Source organism: Fundulus heteroclitus, chromosome 8 (genome assembly GCF_011125445.2).
Source record: "Fundulus heteroclitus isolate FHET01 chromosome 8, MU-UCD_Fhet_4.1, whole genome shotgun sequence".
In the NCBI taxonomy this organism is placed as follows: Eukaryota; Metazoa; Chordata; class Actinopteri; order Cyprinodontiformes; family Fundulidae; genus Fundulus; species Fundulus heteroclitus.
This window is the reverse complement of record NC_046368.1, coordinates 20,713,220-20,733,474: the sequence shown is the minus strand read 5'-3', so window position 1 is coordinate 20,733,474 and position 20,255 is coordinate 20,713,220. Positions and strand designations below refer to the sequence as shown.

Here is a 20,255-nt window from a genome sequence, read left to right as displayed (position 1 = left end):
ATCGACCACTTTCCAGTTAGACTGAATGGAAGGGTGGTTCAAGTTTACAACACACAGACCGCACAGTTTAACCTTGCTCATTATGGTTTGGGCTCGCTCATCTGTGCTGGGAAAACTGTAAACCCAGCGTGGAGACAGAGCTGGCAAAGCAGGGCCCGGGGTGTGTCATTAGTCAGTAAACGCAGAGCGACAGACTGACTGACAGCTGGTTATGATGGACAGGGACGCTGAAGAAATCCCAGCAGAGATCCAAGCTGGGGCTGATGTGTCATGCTCACTTTCAATGGATGTTCAGAATACAGCCCTGCTGTTGATGCAGAAACGGAAAATAACATTTCTTGTTTGTCTGCCTGAAATTACCATGCTACTGTTATTCATTTGTAAATAATTGATTTTTAACATTTGACATTGGTTTTTGATATATAAGCAGATCTGATTCATTCAAGACCAAAACCAACATTTGGGTTGTGGGGGCAACATGTACAAGAGGAGAAACACAGAGATCCCTCTCCTCAGCGACACTCTTCCAGTCATTCTAGACCAGGGGTCACCAACATGGTGCCCATGGGCATCAGGTAGCCCCCAGGACCATATGTGGTGCCCTAAAAGCTGTTCAAAAAATAGCTAAATCCTCAAGTGAGCTGCATTTAAAATGCTATTTTATTAAGTTTCTCTTCCTGTTTAATCATACTTGTATTTACATAGATTTAAAAGCATAAAAAACTTGTTTACATTACACGAAGCAAAGGTGAGCTCTGACTCTTTAGTTCAAAGGTCAGTACAGGCAGTACATAGCCCTTCGTATGAAACAGTACCAATAAAGTAGCTCTCTGTTTCAAATGTTGGTGGTCCCTGTTCTAGGGGATCCCAAAACAATATATATATTGGCCCTTTAGTGTTTCAGGATGAGGGTCTGATATCGGGTCTCCTCCGAGGGGCAAATGCCAAAAAGACATCCAAAGCCAAAGGCACAGTCCGATCACAGACCTGAGCCACTTCAGTGACCAATTTCAATGCGCAGCTCGTCACCTTCTCCTTAAGGATAATGGTAAAATGGAAAATAGACTGAACTTATAAGCACTTTTCCAGTCATACTGACCACTCAAACCACTGTGGATGAACCCAGGCACCTTATGGACAAGGCTAATCATGACCAGAAGACTAATCCTGGCCCGAGCACCACCTGCACCCCAAACTCCTGCAGGTTACTTGTTTCATGTTGTTAGATCCTTCTAGGTTATATTGTGTTACAGATATTCATCCCTAACCAGAGAGTTGCATATCTGCTGTGTAAATCATGTTTTGGTTGTCATGTCAGCACAAGGATGGACAACTTGGAAAGGCTTTTCCTGTGGGCTGAGTAGCAGATGTGTTTTGCTTATCTGCATAATTAGGATAAATTGGAAGGATGAAACATTAAAACATTGTTTATTGTCTGTCTTCCTGTTAACAAGAAGCAGCATCCTCCAGCAGATACCAAATAAGAGGAACAGTTACTCTAAGCAGACTGCATTATAGTCTCCCATATCTAGGAGCTATATGATTAAGTGTCAGTTAGTTAACGAGCGTTGCATCGATTGCTAAAAAATGTTACTGCCTTTCCTAATTTTTTTTTTTTTTTGTTTACAGATTTGTATCCTCAGTAAGGAGTAGTGGACATTGTTTGATGAACAAGGGATAATGAGAGGAAACAGGGAAAAGCCCTGAAGCTCATGTTAGTTTATAGCTTGACTCTTTTTCTTTTTTTGTTATTATTATTTTATCCAAACGTTAATAGGCTCACTCAAGCTATTTCCAGATCCAACCCACCCACCCCCCTCCCCCCCATATAATGATGTTTTTAACCGTATGGCAACTCATGTAATAACCCCTTAATTTACTTCATTATAATCAATATAAACATACAACCATGCTAGGCTTGGACCAGTATTGATAGTATAACAACTTTGGGTGAAAATGCAGCAGTTTTCCTTTTTCTAATTGGCATGTCTTCATGGGAAATCTGATCCATTACTTATAATCAGATCGGGACAGTTTAAACATTAAGTTTTAGACTCCCTGACCGGGGTCAAGTCTTGATAGCGGTTGTTGTTGCCACATCACCCTGTAAACCATGCGGCAACAATTTACGTAGACAACTTTTAATAATCATGACTTAATTTAGCAAGCTGAGCGCTTGCTAAATTGTGTTCGAGTGCACGTTATTTTTTTGAGCTAAGAAATCTGAGTTTTCATTTGTAATTTGTTTTTTTTTTTATCCTTTACAACAAAGTTCAATTCCTGTCTTGTCATGTGACCTGTCACGTGACCTGCTTTACCCACAGTTTATACTGTCGGCTTGACCACTTCAAGCCCACAGTAAAAAATTAATACACAGCATGTTGGTGCAAATATGGACTACCCGGTATCAGCTGGTATTATTCGATGCATTCCTAGTCTGTACACATGAAATTAAATAAAAAATGCATACATTGACTAGGCTGACTAAGTTTTCAGGTATACGTGATTTATGCATAGAATATTAACAACTGCGGTTTCAAAACTGCATACCTTTAATAATAGTGATGGGTAGCTGTTATTTAGTTTTCTCTTGCTTATTTAGTTTTTTTTTCCAAACAATTTTACTGCCCTGCTAGCAAGAAACTTTTTTGCAGGGTTCTTTCATCCCACTGACAAGCAGTGCACAGCAATAGGTGGAGGAGGGGCCATCATGTGTTAGTCTATGCTCTACAAATCCTGAGAAATACCTCATTAAGGCTCTTTCTCTTAGATCTCATTTAAACTTTCAACGTAAGGAAAAGTGTGATGGCAACATTTTAGGAGCGCTGAGGCTTTAACTTTATAAACCTTGGTATACTTTGCAACCCATCCCTAACCCAGACACACACATATTTTATTCTTACTTGGGAGCTCCAGCTTGATGCAGGTGTTGTTGTTCCGTCCAACAGGACATTTGTAAACGTCTCCGGTCCTTTTCGCTGGCTGGCCCGAATGAGGCGATCCGATCAGAACCCTGAGGAGAGGGAATGAAGAGTTTTACGCTGCTGGACGAACCTGCGGCCAAAACCTGCGGCAAAACCTTGATGGTTGTTACAGTTATGTTAACAAGCAGAACACACGTATGATTACAGCAATCAAGAGTTGGCAGGTTGGAAGGAGCGACTGTGAGGTCCACCGCTATCAACGATTTAAATCTGCATATAGTTTAGCTTTATTGTTAAATTAACCGTAAATATTAGGGTTGGGTTGACTGGGAAATCTGTTAGAGCTTACCATGATTACATTACATGACTTACATTAATTAGCTCTATTATCCCATTAAGCTAACAAAAAATAAATAAAATCCATTTAGTTCTGCGATCGCTAAATTCAGTTACAGCGTTGCAGCTGTTTGCTGACTGGAGCTGTGTTGCTTTGTCTGCGGGCCTGTTTTAGGTCCTTAAGGTCAGTGTGCCCAACTGTGTCAACCATCCGGGTGTATGTGTGTGTTACATGAAATCCTGCCAGCCAATCAGTAAACTGATGCTAAAAACAGGCGGTCATCTGCCTTCCCCTGAACACTTAGGCCTATTAACATTCCTCAGCTTTAATGGGGTCATTTAAAAGCTGGAACGGAGCGCAACAACAAGGGACTCAGACCGCCATCAGCTGCTTGTGAGAAACACCATGACATAATGAATTAGACCACTCAACAGGTATTCTTTTAGTCCAGCTGTCAACACAAATTGAGGAAACGATTATCCCATCAAAACTGACAATCTTTTTAGTCAGGTTGTTATTTTTTTTTCAGCAGCTGAAGTTAATTTGACGACATACAATTTCTCCACAAAAATTGCAAAACGAGTTTCTGCATAGGGAGACATTATCTTGCAACGTTTGTGGTCGGCTCAACAACGTAACATTTTTCGTAGATTTATTGCACCACTCTTGAACAATATGAAACCCATGGCGAACCAAAGCTGGAGCAAACTTGAATGATGATCATGCCCCGTCATCCTTTATTTGTGCAGATGATTTAGTTTTCGACACCACTGAGGGTGGAGAACTGGTGGATACATCTGGAGCTCGTTAGTAGCCTCCCAGTCATGGCAATATTTGCGTTAAATCACTGTGTGATTATGGAGTTTGTTAAACACAGTACTCTTCTACGTGTTTGTAGTTCTCGTCTCAATCATCCAGCGTCTCTCACGTCTTCGCTTTACCCCCGCTTTTTCTCTCAGGTTCAACTTCTTTTCACTTGGACTTTGGCTGATTCTTTCCCCCCACTGGTCCAGTACCAAAAATATGATGCTTTTGCAGTCATAGCTGACTCCACAGATTAACAGTGAGGGAATTACAGTAATTTATATCACATGAGCTTTAGCAAGCTCAGTGTTGCACAACAGCACCATGTACAGCAGATCTGATGGTGAATCAGATGTGGCTTTGCGACAGGTTGGCGAGAAGCAAAATGAACCATTAAAGCCTGGTGTAACTAAAGACGAGCCGTGGAAACAAGGAGCCATTTACAACACTCTGATGAGTATTAACAAGATTTTAAAAGTGTGGTCACAGGTTAATCTAGCAGGGATGCTTGCTTTGAGTGTATTTACAGGCTGGTGGTGAAGACACTCTAATGAGCATTTTACGGTTTTGGCCAATAAAGGCCAGAATCTCTATTACAGCAGCAGCTGGGGAGCTCCCTCTCACTCCTTTTTACACGTTAATGAGAGTATTTTACGGACTTAACTGTTCCAGAGGTGAATTTAATTACACTAAGGCAATACCCTGGTAAAATAATACGCTACCCCTGAGAATTGTGTGCAGATCCCTTTAAGTTTTTCAAAAAGAAATACAATAACCAGATTAAAATCAACAGATAAACAATAAGGCTAACAGGCATAATTGGGACCATCAGTGCTGTTGTTTGTTAACGATAATTTATTACAGATTTGGTATCTGTTCAAAAAGAAAAAAAGATTAACTTCTGAGTCAGTGGTTTAAAAAAACAAAACAATATAAAAAGACTCAGACTCATTGTTTGTCTTAGTCTAAAAGAGTATGTTTTATAGTTTGTTGGTAAAGTTTAATTACCAGCAACTGCTTGTATTTTGCTACTAATGGGCGATACAGACTACATGTTATTGCATCATCTATTGTGACGGCAATAAAAGTGATAAGAAGTATATAAAGTTCCTCACAATTTTGCATCTAAATATCACACAGTAACTGTATTCAATACTATTTTGCATAAATATACCTATCACATCATTAAATCAAGATGTTCCAATCACATCCAAGACCACATGTGACCTCATCTGCAAAGTTATAGATGCTGTGGCACATAATGCACAGAGATCACCAGCTTTATGCAGAGTCAGTAGCTTCAGACTTGCAAACTTCATATGGTTTTCAGATGCAAACATGCTTCTTGAAGATCAATACCAAGTCCACTGCTGATATTTTAAGGGTTTTGGATAATTATTTTAACCTCTTCCAATCTGCGTTTACAGTTGCATTTACTTGGGCAGCCAGACTTGGGCTTGTCAGCAGTTGTGTTGAATGTTCTCCACCTGAAGATTAGTTGTAGTACAATTGAATGGTTGACTTCAAATAATTTTTGGATCTTTTTAAATCCCTTACCAGACTTGTAAACAGCTACAGCCTTCCTTCTGAAGGCCTCAGGATTCTCTTCAAATCTCACACAATGCTATGGGGGGATTCCCAATAAATTGCTCACAATAAATTGCATTTTTATTAGATTTTACAGAAAAAGTGAAAGGTACTCAATACTGTTCAAAACACTATTAAAAGTCCATAAGCTCAAATATGTTTGAAAAAAACACACAGGCTGCCGTAGGGTATCCAAAGTTTGTAATATGGTTATAGCGTCTGCCCCCTCTGGCGACAAGTTGAAATGCAGAAGAGGAAAAGCATCTGATCCTATGACTGCACAGGTTTTTTGTTTGGAGGCACGATGTCTTCTGAGGTAAGAAAGCTATACATTTTGAAGTTAGCCCGTGTTCTCCCACTGATGCATCGATCACGGCGGACACTCAACAAAGTAGCCAGGTGAATGAGAGCGTGCATACCCACGCGCACACCCAGACAATACGACCCAAATTACTCTCTCATGAACTGACTGTCATGATCTCGGCACTAGTGCTGGTCTGATTATCATCTGACACACCTGTTCATCTCCACCCCGTCTCTCATCAACTCTCATCAGATCCACCTGCCCCACTGACTATATAACCAGCCCTCAGACCAGTCACTAGTGCCAGATTATTACAAGCCACCGGTGAGTTTAATCCAGCGTTCTATATCCTGTCTGCATTACACTGACTAATGGAGCCTATAGAGGCAACTGAGGTAAAATAGAGGGAAAGTAATTTTATACATCAGGCAATTGTAAAGGCATGTATGGGAAATAAAATAGTATTAAACATCAAAACCTGCACTATGCACCTTTAAAGACGCTAAACCAGTCTATAAACATCATGGCTTTACGGCTTTAGTTCTGTTGTAGATTAAAAAAATGCATGTCACAGAGATTTTACTGAGAAACTGGAAGTCATATTAGTTTGTCAAAAAAGGTGTTTTAGCATGGCTACATTAACTAAAGAGGTCCCTCATTCAGACTCGTAGGATGCTTGCAATGGAGAACGTCTATGAAAGAGACTTGTTAGAGCAGCAAAGCTGAACCAAATACGCAAAGCATTGCCTTTGACTGAATGTGCTTCATGACAAGATTATTATAATTACCCTAACGAGGAGATCTAGACACTCAGGGTTGCATGCATGGAGTTTGTCTGAACACTGGAGATACCTTGACCTGAATCAAAGGTTACCAAAAACCAAGCCTACCATTTTCCCTCGTTGTTCTCAAACTGCTGGACAGTGTAGCCAAACATGTCATCCAGCGGGCCGCTAAAGGACAAGCTATTCTTCTGGTCCACGTTGAAGGACAGCACACAAGTCAGCAGCCCTGCAAGGACAGGAAAAAAAAAGGAAGACAAAAGGTCAGACCTAATAAGACTGTTTACAGCTGAAGGACATAATTGGTTATTTCAGTCTACTGCAGAGCTCTCCGGAGTGAGTTTATATTAAATAAACTGACTGAAATCCAGAAACAGGAGAAGTGTGCATGAGTTTTTTTGTTTTTTTTTTACCGTTCAGAGAACAATAAACAGTCACAGGACATGTTTCTAAATCACACAAGATGCAACTCGGAAATGAAAAGCAAACACTAAAATATTATCTTGGAGTAATTCAAAACAATTTAGATGTTCGGGACATGGCAGCAAACAAATTGTGAGATAGGGATAGTGAGGCTAAAAGCCACACACACACACACACACATATGTCCACATTGAATCATTCTGGAGGACACTGGAGGAATTTCATACACCAGAGTGAAGCAGATTGGTCAGAGTTCAGGCGGACGTAAGGGACAATGACTTATTCTCTGCACTCGGCTCTGTCTGGCTCCATCTGAACATATCACAGAAGCTCTATATAAATCCCTCTATGTCTCTTTGGGCCCCTGCTACAATGACACTCTTTATACTCGCTATGCCAGTGAATTCCTCCAGGATAATTGATTAAATTCTGAAACTTGTGAAAAAGCAGGAAGAACAGAGGGATTACAAGCAGAACGTGAAAACATGGACCACATTACACAGAGACACAAAAACAAGCAGCTGTTTGTCCTTTGATGGGTATCCTTTGTTGTTTATGCGTTTGACCCAAACATCAGAGAAAAGAGTGATGTGATGTCTGGGTCAGGCCAATTACAAGTCTTTCAGCAGTTTGATGATGATGATGGTGGTCGTTTGGTCAGTTGATCCGCCAATTTATCCTGGACTGAAATCTAAAAATAAATCTTAGCTTAATAAAACAAATCAAATCCCTTTTAAAGGAACTATCTGTTTTGTCTGCATTGCATTAAAGATAGGATCTCTTTAAAAGATGACAAGAAACAATATTGCTTTTGAAGTCAAACCGTTAAGTAATTTGGGGGTAACTTTTGCAGAGTCTGAAAGTTTTAATCCACTACAAAACTATTCCAACAATTAAATGTCTCTATCTAATCCAAAATGAAGTCATGGAAATAAGAGATTGAGGATGAAGAGCCAGATATCCACCTCTCTCCCTCTTTGAGGTGTGTTCTGGAGGATCCCAAGGTATTCACTGGGCCAAAAGGATGGAGACATAGTCCTCCCGGCAAGTTGTAGGTCTGCCACAGTGTCTCCTCCCTGTGCATTATGGTAAATGGACTGAACTTATATAGCGCTTTTCCAGTCATACTGACCGCTCAAAGCGCTGTACACTAGAGACACATTCACCTCAGTCGCTCTCACTAACATACATACACCAATACGCAGCTCAGTAGGCAATTTGGGGTTAAGTGCCTTGCCCAGGGGCACATCGACATGTGACAAGGGGAAGCTGGAATCAACCTTCTGATTGCAAGACAACTACTCAATCCATCAAGCCTCCCATTATGGTGTAAAACCTCCAAAAGCGGGCGTCCTAAATAGATTTCTCACCCCTCTCAGCTTACAGATTCACTACTTTGGATACAACCCCCTCCGGTGCATACATTAAGGTCACAGTTTAAAGACGCACTCGTTATCTACAAAAAAAAAACAACAATGATGAGACGCCGAGGTCCCCAAACATCCTCCTCTTTTTGACTATGCCTCGAAATCCTTTCAATGATGATCACAAATGGGACTTGCAACAAGGATCTGGAGTCCACCAGCACAGATCCTTGTTACAAGTCCCATATTTAGTGGTGCAGTCCAACAGAGAACAAGCTTAATATTAAGCTGAGTATGAGGACACAGCTCTTGGTTTGGTTATAAAAGAGTCAGATAGCCTTTAAAAGTTACCCCAGAACCCCTATAATCCCAGAGCACCCCCCATCCCAAAATTATACAGTAAAACCCTCAGAAACCAGGTCTTGAACAAGAATTTTACCCTCCAAATGTGTTTATTCCTTTTTATTCAACAATGTGCTGGATGGCTGAAGTGCATGAGACAACCTGCTGAACCCTCTGGTGAAACAAGAACTTCTTTTGCCAACAAGGGTTCATGAGTCACTGCTTCCTGTGTGCCCTGTGTTGAATTTCCCCTTTTCTAGTGCATGCTACAAAGTCAGCAAAAGGCAGAAGGAGGAGGTCTGATACCTCTCAACTATCTCCATCACTGTCTTTTTTAATTTGTTGTTTCAATATTTCACTTGCTTCTAGAAACGTTTTTATACAAGATTGTTGACTATTGTGTTGAAGGATTCTGTGATTTAGATTGATAGAGTGCAGGAGGATGTGTGGGTAGGGTTTGCATGTTGGATGGAATTAGGTCGCTTTCCACTGATTTCAACAGGGAACCCTGTTTCCATATGCAAACGTTTTAAGATACAAATAACCTGTTTGACCGAATTTAATTTGAATTCAGAGGTTCCACTGTAGCTTTATTTTTTGAGTCATGAGATTTAATGCCAGAACAATGAGTGATTGATCCGAGTCTGAGCTAATCAAACTGAATAAATGCCGTCCAGAGCTGACGGTGTTTGAGTTAACATCAATTATGTGCAGCCGAAAGGAAGCCACGCAACTGGAGCATGTTAGGATTGTGGCGAAACTTGGCTCACAGATCCAAGTTCATCCTAAAGGATATCCTTTAAGATAAAATGGTGATATTCAGCTGCCCGAATATATGTGAGTAATTTCTTATTCGTTTTGTCACAGCGAGCGAAAAACAATGCGTATCCATTCATATCAAACAAATGTCTAAATGTGTTCTTGATTTTAATTTAGATCGTTGTTAGAAATTGGAATCAGAGAGTATGGTGTACGTAGTATTTTTTAAGTGAGAACGATTTTAGGTGTTGCAAACAGACAGGGAGAATGATCCAAACACAAATCTTTGCATGCTGAGTCTCCTTGAACCATGACCTCTCTTCATGGTCCAAGGCGACTCCGTGGCCTAAATTATATTTAATTACTGGGATACGGCCTCCCTAGTTTACAACCAGAAAGGTTGGAAAAACACTGGCATCAGTCATGTGTAAATCTCTCGATCACAAAGATTTCATGTAAAATTGCAGTTTCTCCATTCTTGGTTTTTAGGAAGAGACATGAAGGAATCTCTGCCCAGATTAATTTCCTCCACGGTTTCTATCCTGCATCCTATCTGCTCTTCCTCTGTGACGCTCTCCCAGAGAAGCTCCATTTCCTCTCCCTATTAACTTAATTATGGAGATCCCCTAAACTCTAAAGGCACACACATACACAAATGGATATTACAAGACTCAAGGCTAATCTAGCTGATTTAAAATGACCCCAGGCAAGTCAGGTTTTTTCTTTAATTGAATCACTGAGCTCAAGTACAAATCGGAGTCAAACGGTCCTAAAAAGTAAATTACAGAAAAATGTCCTCTGTCGACTGACACACTTCAGGCGTCATCCTTTTTCCTTTTGCCATCCTTGGTGCCACCTGACTATGTCCAATCAAATTAGAACCAGCTTTTGTTGAAAGTTACTCCAACCTCTTCCCAAGTATCCAATACCCCAGCTTCCTTTCCCCAAAAGGCTATTTGAAGATGGAAATGGTCTTTGAAGCAAATATAGTTCTGATACCGCAATTGCTGTTCTATAGGTCTCTGTATCGGTTGGTCTGAAATCTTTTCTCTCAGAAACTGACTCATTTCCATAAACTTTGCACAAATATTAAAGATAAAGAAATCCATCCATTTTCCGACACGCTTATCCCTGCTGGGGTCACTAGAGTTGCTGGTGCCTATCTCCAGCTGTCAATGGGTAAGAGGCGGGGTACACCCTGGACAGGTCGCCAGTCCATCGCGGGGCAGATAAAAAAATGTGCCTTCAATATCTCTGGAAGGCAGATTCTGAATTTATCTCAAACTTTACTCTCGCCACGCACTGTGAGAAGATCCCAGGACAGAGCCAGAACATCCTGTTGAAAATGTATATCCATTCTAATGATGGGAACACAATGGGATCCCTCCGAAAGAGCTGGAGAGGGTTTCTGGGGAGAGGGATGTCCATGTTTCCTTCCTGAACCTAGTACCCCCTCATTCCGATCACAGTTAGTGGATTATTGGATGGATGGATGGATGGATGGATGGATGGATGGATGGATGGATGGATGGATGGATGGATGGATGGATGGATGGATGGATGGATGGATGGATGGATGGATGGATGGATGGATGAAAATGCAATCCTGTTGTTCTTACCTAACTTGTTTTGATAATGACATTGTCTTGTTCGTTTTCATGTCTTGCAGTTTAGTTGCTCCGTTTCCATTGTATCTATAAATCGGTTTCCGCTAGCGTCAGTTCCACTTTTTCTTTAAGGGTAATTTGTCGATTACTCAGAAGACCTTGCAGTTGCGTTTTTTTGTTATTCCAATGTGTGAATCACAACTTCTTTGTTTCGTACAATTCTTATTAGCTGCCAGTCAATTTGTTTTCCCAGGCTATAAACTAGATTAGGCTTGAGCGTAGGAAGAAAATGTAAAATGAGTCCCATGCTAATCACACTTGGCCTGCTTGGTTTGTACAGATATTCTTGATGCTGAGAGGATGGTGGTTACTTGTCTTGTAATTCTTTTGTAAGAAAAAAATGTTCTTGATTTGAAAAGAAATGTCCATTCATTTAATTTTTAGGACATTTTTAGTTACTTTCTTTGAATTTAGAGCAATATGTCTGTTTAATAAAGGCATTTCAGCAGAGCAATTTCTGCAGGGAAATAAATCAGTTCTCGATTCGTGAGAAAGCGTCTGATGTTAACTAAAAGGGATTAGGTCAGTGGTGCTTCACGTCAAAAAGAAACTCGAAAAGTTTCCCCACAAGGACAGGATCTGGTATCAGATGCAAGTATTGCACCACAAACTAAAAGTCTGTGTTTCAACCATCAAGACTGAAAACGTAAGCAGTTATGATTGCGTCACAGGAGAGCATCATGCTGCATGAACCTAGATCTCAACATGCTGACACCACGTAAAAAAGGAGAGAACATTTCTGAAACTGGATGAAATAACAGATGCACATATGTGATTTTTAACTTAGAGGAGTCGGAGTTCTGTCATATGAGCTGATCGCATATACAATCAAGACTTCAATGAACTGCTTTACCCACATTCAGAAACTTTTTCATTATAAATATTGTTTTAGTTCAAATTTATGGGCACCTGCTAGGCCCAGAATTGGTATTATAGGGTCTTTGGTTGTGACCGTGTAAACAGAGAAAAAAAAATGTAGCAATGCAACATGATGATGTCATTTTCATGCCGGCTTTAGAATGATGGGAACATTACATTTAACTAAACATCGCTGTGCTTCTGCAGCGTTACATAGAGGCGTGTGGAGCTATGGTATATATCAATTACAAACAGTTGCACTGAAAAACTGGTTAATCAGTCCCCCAGCCTGAACAGGCAGAAACATTAGTGTAATGTTTCTGCAATTAACGCGGTTCAAAGCATATTTTATCTTCTAGTCAATTCTGTAGCGCCTGATCATTAGAATCTCATAGCAAGTATTGCAATCAAAGGCACCTTGAGTATACACAGGCGACTTAAGCAGCCACAGCACTAATGTGTGCTATGTTTATTGTTCTTGTGTAGCTGGGAGAATACGTGTAACAAGGATTCTGCTTTCAGTCAAGCTCCATGTCACCAAGATTGAGCTCAGTATGGTTTTCAGCCCCACTTACCAACAAAAAAAAAATAAAGACCTTATGTTCTGTAGACCTTTGCCTTCTTACAGTCAGTATTAACTCAAATTCAGCCCTAAACAACTCTGTTGTACATCAGGCCTGGCAGCCACAGTCCCATGTGGTATGCACAGGTCGGCACCCGTCGGCCTGTTAATACTTCCCACCTGTCATAAAAGTCACCCTGCTCAGCACCTGTAGGCTTCAAAGTCTGAATCAGCAACGTAAAAAAAAGCTAACGCCCAACTGGCACCTGCTCGTTTGCAGCATATCCAACCAGCTATAAACAGCTTTAAAGCTTAACACAAATCAGCACCTTTGAGAAACAGAGTCATCAGGCACCCTAAAACCTGACCTTTTATTAGCTGTGATAATGAAAGGTGTGAGCAGACGTCACCCAAAACAGTCAAATGGGGGGGGGGGGGGGATAGTCAGATCAGGGCCCAAACAAGACAGTGTCCACGGAAGAGAAATGTCAGAAGGGGGTTGGGTGGGACCTGGAACCTCTCTTTACCATCTGCTGGCATTTAGCAGCAGACAGTCCTGGCAAGAGAGAGAGAGAGAGAGAGAGAGAGAGAGAGAGAGAGAGAGAGAGAGAGAGAGAGAGACGTCTGGCATGGTCAGGGTCAGCTTCAAGCCATGAAACTTATAACGCTGAAATATGCTACAGATTTCCTCCTTTATTCTTTTATCTTTATTGGTTCTCCCCTGCTTATCTTCCTTCTCATACTTTCCCAAGTGCTTCTCCACTCCACAGTTTCTTCGTGTTTTCTTTTTTATTATTTTTTTAACAATAGCGTTAGTGATTTCTGATGTAACCACTCTGGGAATAATTATGCTGAGTTGCATAGGTTTTAGTCCTTCTCACATCCACTTCATTTTCTCCTGTGGACGCCGACTCGGGACTCAGCGTCCGGGCAAATTCACAAGGCGTGGGTGTACGGTTGACACGAGGGGTTATGAATGTGGGTGTGTTCGTATCTTTGCATGCACTTGTGAACAAGGGGCTGAATTCTGAGTTTCAGAGCAAATGTCTCCGAGCAAAGGAGGACAGGATAAATAACCCAGGCTGACAGTATGAGTGGAAACAGCAGCAACAGCAGCAGCAGCAGCAGCTCTGTAAACCTCTCTATGTTTCTGCACAGCAGAAAACCATTACCAGAGCAGCAGAAGCTGGTGCTGCCTGTGTTTTTTACACAGTGGGCATTTAGCAACAACGCTGATCTGTGGGACGTCTGCATCCATCATTACCCAGGCATCAACATACAATCCCTGCCCTTTTGGAGAGAGCCTGTGAAGTCGGACTTTTGTTGTTTGTCACGCATTTCCATAAAACTACATGAAGTGGGGATACAAAAAAAATGTCTTCCTGAGTGGAGGCAGGGCATTGCCTTCTTAACAATAAAAACTTCAGCTGTTTAATGGGTATAATAAGGTATGGTGTAATATTCTGTGCAATAGGCACAGCAAGTGCGACCATCAGTATTTAACCCAAGCGTGTAATACTCCTCCCGAGTGATTTAAAATACTTAGTTGGTGTTATAAAGCCTAAGGGGGTAATTACTAGATTCGGAAACCAGTTGTCTCTCAAAATTGCACTTGGTATTTACTCTGGTTATTTGGCTTGGATATTATATTGGCGGCACGGTAAATAGGTCTCCCATTCAGCCTTGATTCCACTCACCGTAGATCTTCTCCACCCGCCGTCACTAATCAACCCGGACTCTATTCACCTATCAGTCAACCTACTTAAGGACTCCTCAGTCCTTCCTCCACCTCAAGCCAGCTGCTCTTCCCTTCCTCGTGTCGGCTTGCAGTCCTCCAGCTTCGCCTGTGTCTGCCTACCTGTCTGTGTTCCCTCACGTCTGCCTTCTCCAGCTGTCATCTCCCCCTCATTCAGTCTGGTACAGAACTCTGGTTCTCCTCATCCATACTCCACAAACTTCAATAAAACTGTTAAAGGCAAAACTCTGTGTGTGGCTAAATTCGGGCTCAATAACCAACTCGTGACACCTATTTGCAGTAAATCTTAAAGGAAGTACCGGATAAAATTTGGCCATATTTAGCTCTCCATCCTGAAAATAACCGACAAGGACATCATGATCATAAGGACTGTTTTTTTTTGTAATCTGAAACATCTGTGTAGGACTTTACATCAACTCCGTAAGAGGTCTCTGAAATAATTCAGCCTGGGCAGACATCACAGGTGGCCCCTCCGGTCGGTTTTCTGGCCAGGCCAAAATCATTACCGTCAGCCTCCTCAGACTGTTTCCTCTCCCCCGTCCAATCATTAATTCATTTGACCGTCCCTGCGTCCCCCAAGAACATTCATCATCGTTCATTCAGTTTTTTTTTCTCCTCTCCATTCACCACCCCGTTCCATCATATACGAAATTGTGTCCCTTCCTATATTGACTAGAACATGCCTGCTGGTGTCAGATTACGCTGTGAAATATCCAGATGTACTCTCTGGAGCTTTGTTTTCCCACCAGTGCAGAAAACATGCAGCCCTACAGGATGACATCATCACCCCCCACCTCCACCCCCTGATGTCTGTCAAAGCTTTCATCCCTGCAAGAATCTCTTCCTCCAACAACGTAGGGGGTGGCTGGAAATCTCCTAACCACACCCCTTCAGCAGACATACTGTACGTACTGTCTGTTTGTCCAAATCTGCTGAGCAAAACAGCTTTAAAGCTGATGGAGCAGCTGGAAGAACGAGCACTACAGGGTTGCGTCAGGCTAAAAATACACGCTGACAGGGGTTCAAAGGCCGACCTCCTTCCAGAATCAATAAGCATCATGCAAGACAATCTTGCATCTTATGGGGAAAGAGTGTGAGAAAATCAGCTGGAAATGATTAGCTCTTTTCCATTTTTAGTGACATTTACTGTAAGCCAATAAAAGCAAATAAAAAGGAAACAGAGCTAATTGAAAAGGATGAAAAGATCAGATTGATAGAACAATTTTATGTTGAGCTGTTTGATCTCTATACAGCAATTCTTACATGAAAGAAAAAAATTTCCTGCTTCAAAAACAAACAAAAAGTTTTTGAAGCAGGAAATGTAACAGTATATTTGGATTGCACAGTTGAGTTTATTTAGTTATTTTTAAGGCAATTTTTAATAACTAAAAGTAAACCGAGGCTCTCACCCAGACTCCCACTTCCCACACTGCGGGGATCCGGACTGACCACGAATGACGGCTAAATTATCATTATTGCCACGATACCAGGGGTTATCTTGCAGTCTGCTGTTAAGGTCAGAGGCAGGAAAGTCAAGAGTGAATGACCCCTGTTTCTCTTGGCATTTCTAGAAAAAGGTGCTGCGTTTGCAAATAGTTAAAAGAACAATGCATATTCATGGTCTTGTGTTAGAAGTTCGATGGAATTACTAGAACCAAAAATGAATGTTTTGTAAGGCATTAAAACTGAAAAGAAGAAATATCCAGATCAAAACTGTTGTCTTTATTTTTCTTTATGGTGAAGCTAACAATATTATAATTAAATATTCATATTTTGTTCAGTTTCCATCCCATTCTTTCATAGTATATAGGAACTTAGAGCCTTGCTTACACAAAAGTTGAACACACACACACACACACACACATATCTATATGTACACAGTAGAATATATTGATGAAAGTCAGGAATGGATCCTGCAAGACTGTTTCCTCCTTCTGTGAAACACACTCACACAGAAGCACACAGATTAAGGATAGTTATAACTCTTTAAGTTTTGTGTCATTCTACTGTTACTGAAAGATTTCTCAAAAGCAGGAAGGACGGCACTAGGAAGCAAACTAACATAAACAGAAGCCGTCTTGGCAGCATAACAGGAAAGGAACATACACCAACCAATGTTCAGCCAGAAGGACTTTATACTTCAATGCTAATGCAAGTTCTTAGGCCCTGTCAAACTCTAGAGACGTTGAGGGTATGTCTTTACTAAACATTTTGTAGAAAAATCTACAAACGGATTAAAGAAGTCCATCAGGTGGTCATTTTCAGCGGATCAAGGAGCCATAGGTTTCCCCGATAACTCGGGTATCTGAGTCATTAACTTTAGCAGCTTGGAGCTAGCTTCTTGGATGATAGATAAGTTTTCAAAGGAACACACTCCACCAGGTGGTGAGGACAGTAGAGCTAGAGACCATTTTCACACAAAAAGACTCCAGCAGGAGGTCAACAGGATTATCAATGACCCCTTGCACCCTGGACACTCCCTTTTTCCACCCTCACTTCCGATCGACACTTAAGATCACTCAGGACAAAAAAAAAACACTAGACTAAGCAATAGCCTCTACCCACAGCAGACGTAAGCAGCAATAAACTCTGGTCCATTTAACTTGTGTAATGTACATAGCTGACTGCACTTTACATTTGATTTTAATGTTGATTCCTGGCTCTACATCACATTGTATATTTATATATATGTTCTTTTTTCTTTTAGACTATTGTTATTTTTAGTTTTCCACCCTGCTACTGAGAAGTGCCCAATCGTTTTTCATTATTTTTGTATCAGTGACAGTAAAGATATTCTCGTCTGTTCTATAGTCTTAGTCAATAAGAGATACAGAAGAACCTTATATGCTTATTAAGGGCTTCTCTTTTTTTCTAGTTACTCTATATAAAAATGTTGTTGTGTTATAAAACCACATTCAACTTTGAGAGGCATGAATCATGAAATATTGGCTTTTTTCAGTTTTGTTCAATGCTATTTTAGACTTCTTATTTTATAAAAAAAAAAATATGTTGGGTGAGTAAAACTGTATCACCATGTGATCTGTTAGAAGGAAAAAAAAAACATACATCCATCCATTGTTTATACCCGCTTTTTCAGAATGAAATTGCCTTGATTTATGGAGTTTATTGCAGAGAAGATCAAAAGATAAAAGTTCTTCAGTGCACCAGTGACAGGAAGGCATGAATCCCTCTCTCAGTGAAACAAGCACATTTGTTGAAGGAAAGTCACAACTCTTTGGGTTTTACATTTTTAAATCTCACTGAAGGGCTTCTCAAAAGCATTACAATCCTTGCGAACAATGTTATATTATGATCGTAAGTGGATCATAACAATAACCAAACTTTTAGAAGCATCTATTCATTTTGTGTTTAGCAGAACGTGCAATAGCTAATGTTAGCAAATAGAAAAGTTTTCAAGCTTTATAATAAAAACAAAAGACATTTTTGAAAGCTAACACTGTCATGGGCAGTGGATATTTCAAGCGAATCAACAAAAATGTTTATTTTAGTCCACATAAAACAAATTTCAGGTCTGGTGTCAGCAGTATTAATCCCCCTTTATGAATTCCTTGAGTCATCCACACAATACAAGCTAATATGGAGAGATCGCAGGCTGTGTGCTTTCACAGCATGCAGCTGGAGTCATGGTAGCAGATGGTGCAGCTACTACTAGGGTGTAGCTACTACTCGGCAGCATTTATTTTAGCAATATGCATGAAAGAGTGTTAGGCATTTTAACTAAACTTAAATTATCCATATATGCCTTGTGTTGTTTTCCTCATGCATCCTGTCCAAAGCCATTCAATGTTTAGCACAAAACCAAGCTTTGTGTGCAACAACAGCAACGTGTTATAATCTAGATGGGATTCAGCTGATCAATATATTTTTTAGGGCAAGATGGACACAAGAAGATTATAAAATGCATGGCGGTGGTTTTGCTGTTTTTTATTGATCTAGTACATCACATGCAATCCTGTCATAAATCTTAAAGCTCCAACTACCTACAAAGGTGGATGAGAAGTGTGGATCGACTTCAACCCCCACGTTCACTTAAATACCTTTCTAGTGAAGTATAAAGAACGTATACAGGTTGCAGATTAAGAATACGATCTAAGAGAGGCTTTTAACTCTTCAATGTGAACAATGTCAGGACAGCCCAAATGAACAATTATTATCTGTTTTTTATCAGCTGTTATTTACAGCGATTTGACAATGTCTTTTTGGCATTTCTACCACAAACTTGCGAAATATTTCACTCCACTTTTCAATGTTGGACAAAAATGCTGATATCATGATAATTAGAAGCTGAATCTTAGTGGAACCTCTCATAGATTTAAGCATTTTATTGAATTCCATTTAAAATCATGTTTCGAAGGAGTCCATCCTGACCAGCTGGTCCTTTTGGCCTCTTGTCGGAGAAGTTAATGTGAACACACTGCTCCCAGCAGACGCTGCAGCTCGGCAGCTCCCTGTTCAGTGCCAGTTTGATGGATAGCTCCGGATCGCTGCTGGCATGGGAGAGAAAAATGGAGAGGCGGAGGTCCGGACAGGCCTGGCCCACAGATGCAGACCTGATCTGGCAGCAAAAACTCTCACAAACACATATATCTAGGATCTAAGGCTATCAACACCTAGCGGGTACTGAGACCCCCCTGTGGGAATAAAGTGTGTGTGCGTGCGTGCGTGTGTGCGTGCGTGCGTGCTTGTAATTCTGCTGAGTAAAAACATATTTTGTATTTTACCACCAAAGTGACAACCCTAAAGTAAAGAGAGGACCTTCTTCTGGTCTTCACTTCTGGGTGGTATATTAAGTTTAGGTTAGAGTTAAACTTAGGTATATACTGGTAATGGTTAGGTTTAGGGTTGGTGTTAGGGTAAGGCCAAAGAATGGGTTGAAAATGAATGCAATGGAAGTCAAGGCAAGGTCCTCAGTAAGTACTTAAAACAAGGGTGTGTGTTTGGCATGAATAACGCTATAGGGTCCTGGCTTGGGCACTCTAGCAAAAAGGGAAAAGGAAATGGCTTTAGATTTAACCACTGTTAAAAAAAAAGAAAACCCCTTTATCACAAACTGCATCACTTAGAAGAAATTTTGAAATTAACATCACTACCGGGAAACGAGAAGAGTTTGTCAAAGGACTGAAACGCACATTTGTCTTAGCTGTGGTATGTATACCAACATTTGTTCATGAGATTTTATGACTAAACCAAAAGAAGCTGCAGAGAAAAGAAAAGCAGCCAACACCTTCTATCTAAATACCAGAAGCAGTGGTTGTCTTTTTGTAAAAAAAATAATAATTTCTGCACATCTATTGTTTTGTTAGCACTCAAGATAAAGAAATCTCCTCCCAACACAACATTTTCTAAAATGGACTTCTTCTGCAGCCCTCTATCATCTACAGCCGTAGTTTACCCCTCCCAGCACCCTCTGCTCACCCTTTGCCTCTGTGTCTCTCTTGCCCCCCCCCCACATCCCGCCTCTTTGCGCCTGATTCCTCACAACAACTGTGCCGTGCCAAAGGTCATGTGACCAAAAAAAAATAGCTCAGTGCTAACACTTTGCATGCTGGCATGACTGAACAGATAGGCACAGATTCCTGGAAGTAAGAGATTACCTTCGCCATCCAGATTTTAAAAGTTAGGATCCACTGTAAAATATAATTTTTGGAGGAGGATGTTTTCTTGTGTCCTCGTTTCAAGATGGGAACGATTAAACCACCGCTCAGAGCAGCTGAAAGGATGCTCCTGAGTTGGTTGTATTTGTAACATACGGAGAGGAGGTGATG

At 40.8% G+C, this 20,255-nt stretch overlaps 1 protein-coding gene across 1 annotated transcript in view; it reads right to left on the bottom strand.

Moving 5' to 3' along the window:
- itga1 (integrin, alpha 1) overlaps positions 1 to 20,255 on the bottom strand; it is a 67,966-nt gene that overhangs the window by 34,881 nt on the left and 12,830 nt on the right. Inside the window, exons 2-3 of the mRNA XM_012879782.3 lie at positions 6,847 to 6,967; positions 2,904 to 3,013 (exon numbers count right to left, since the gene is read on the bottom strand). Coding sequence (XP_012735236.2) covers positions 2,904 to 3,013; positions 6,847 to 6,967 — 231 coding nt within the window. The remainder of the gene's footprint in view (positions 1 to 2,903; positions 3,014 to 6,846; positions 6,968 to 20,255) is intronic.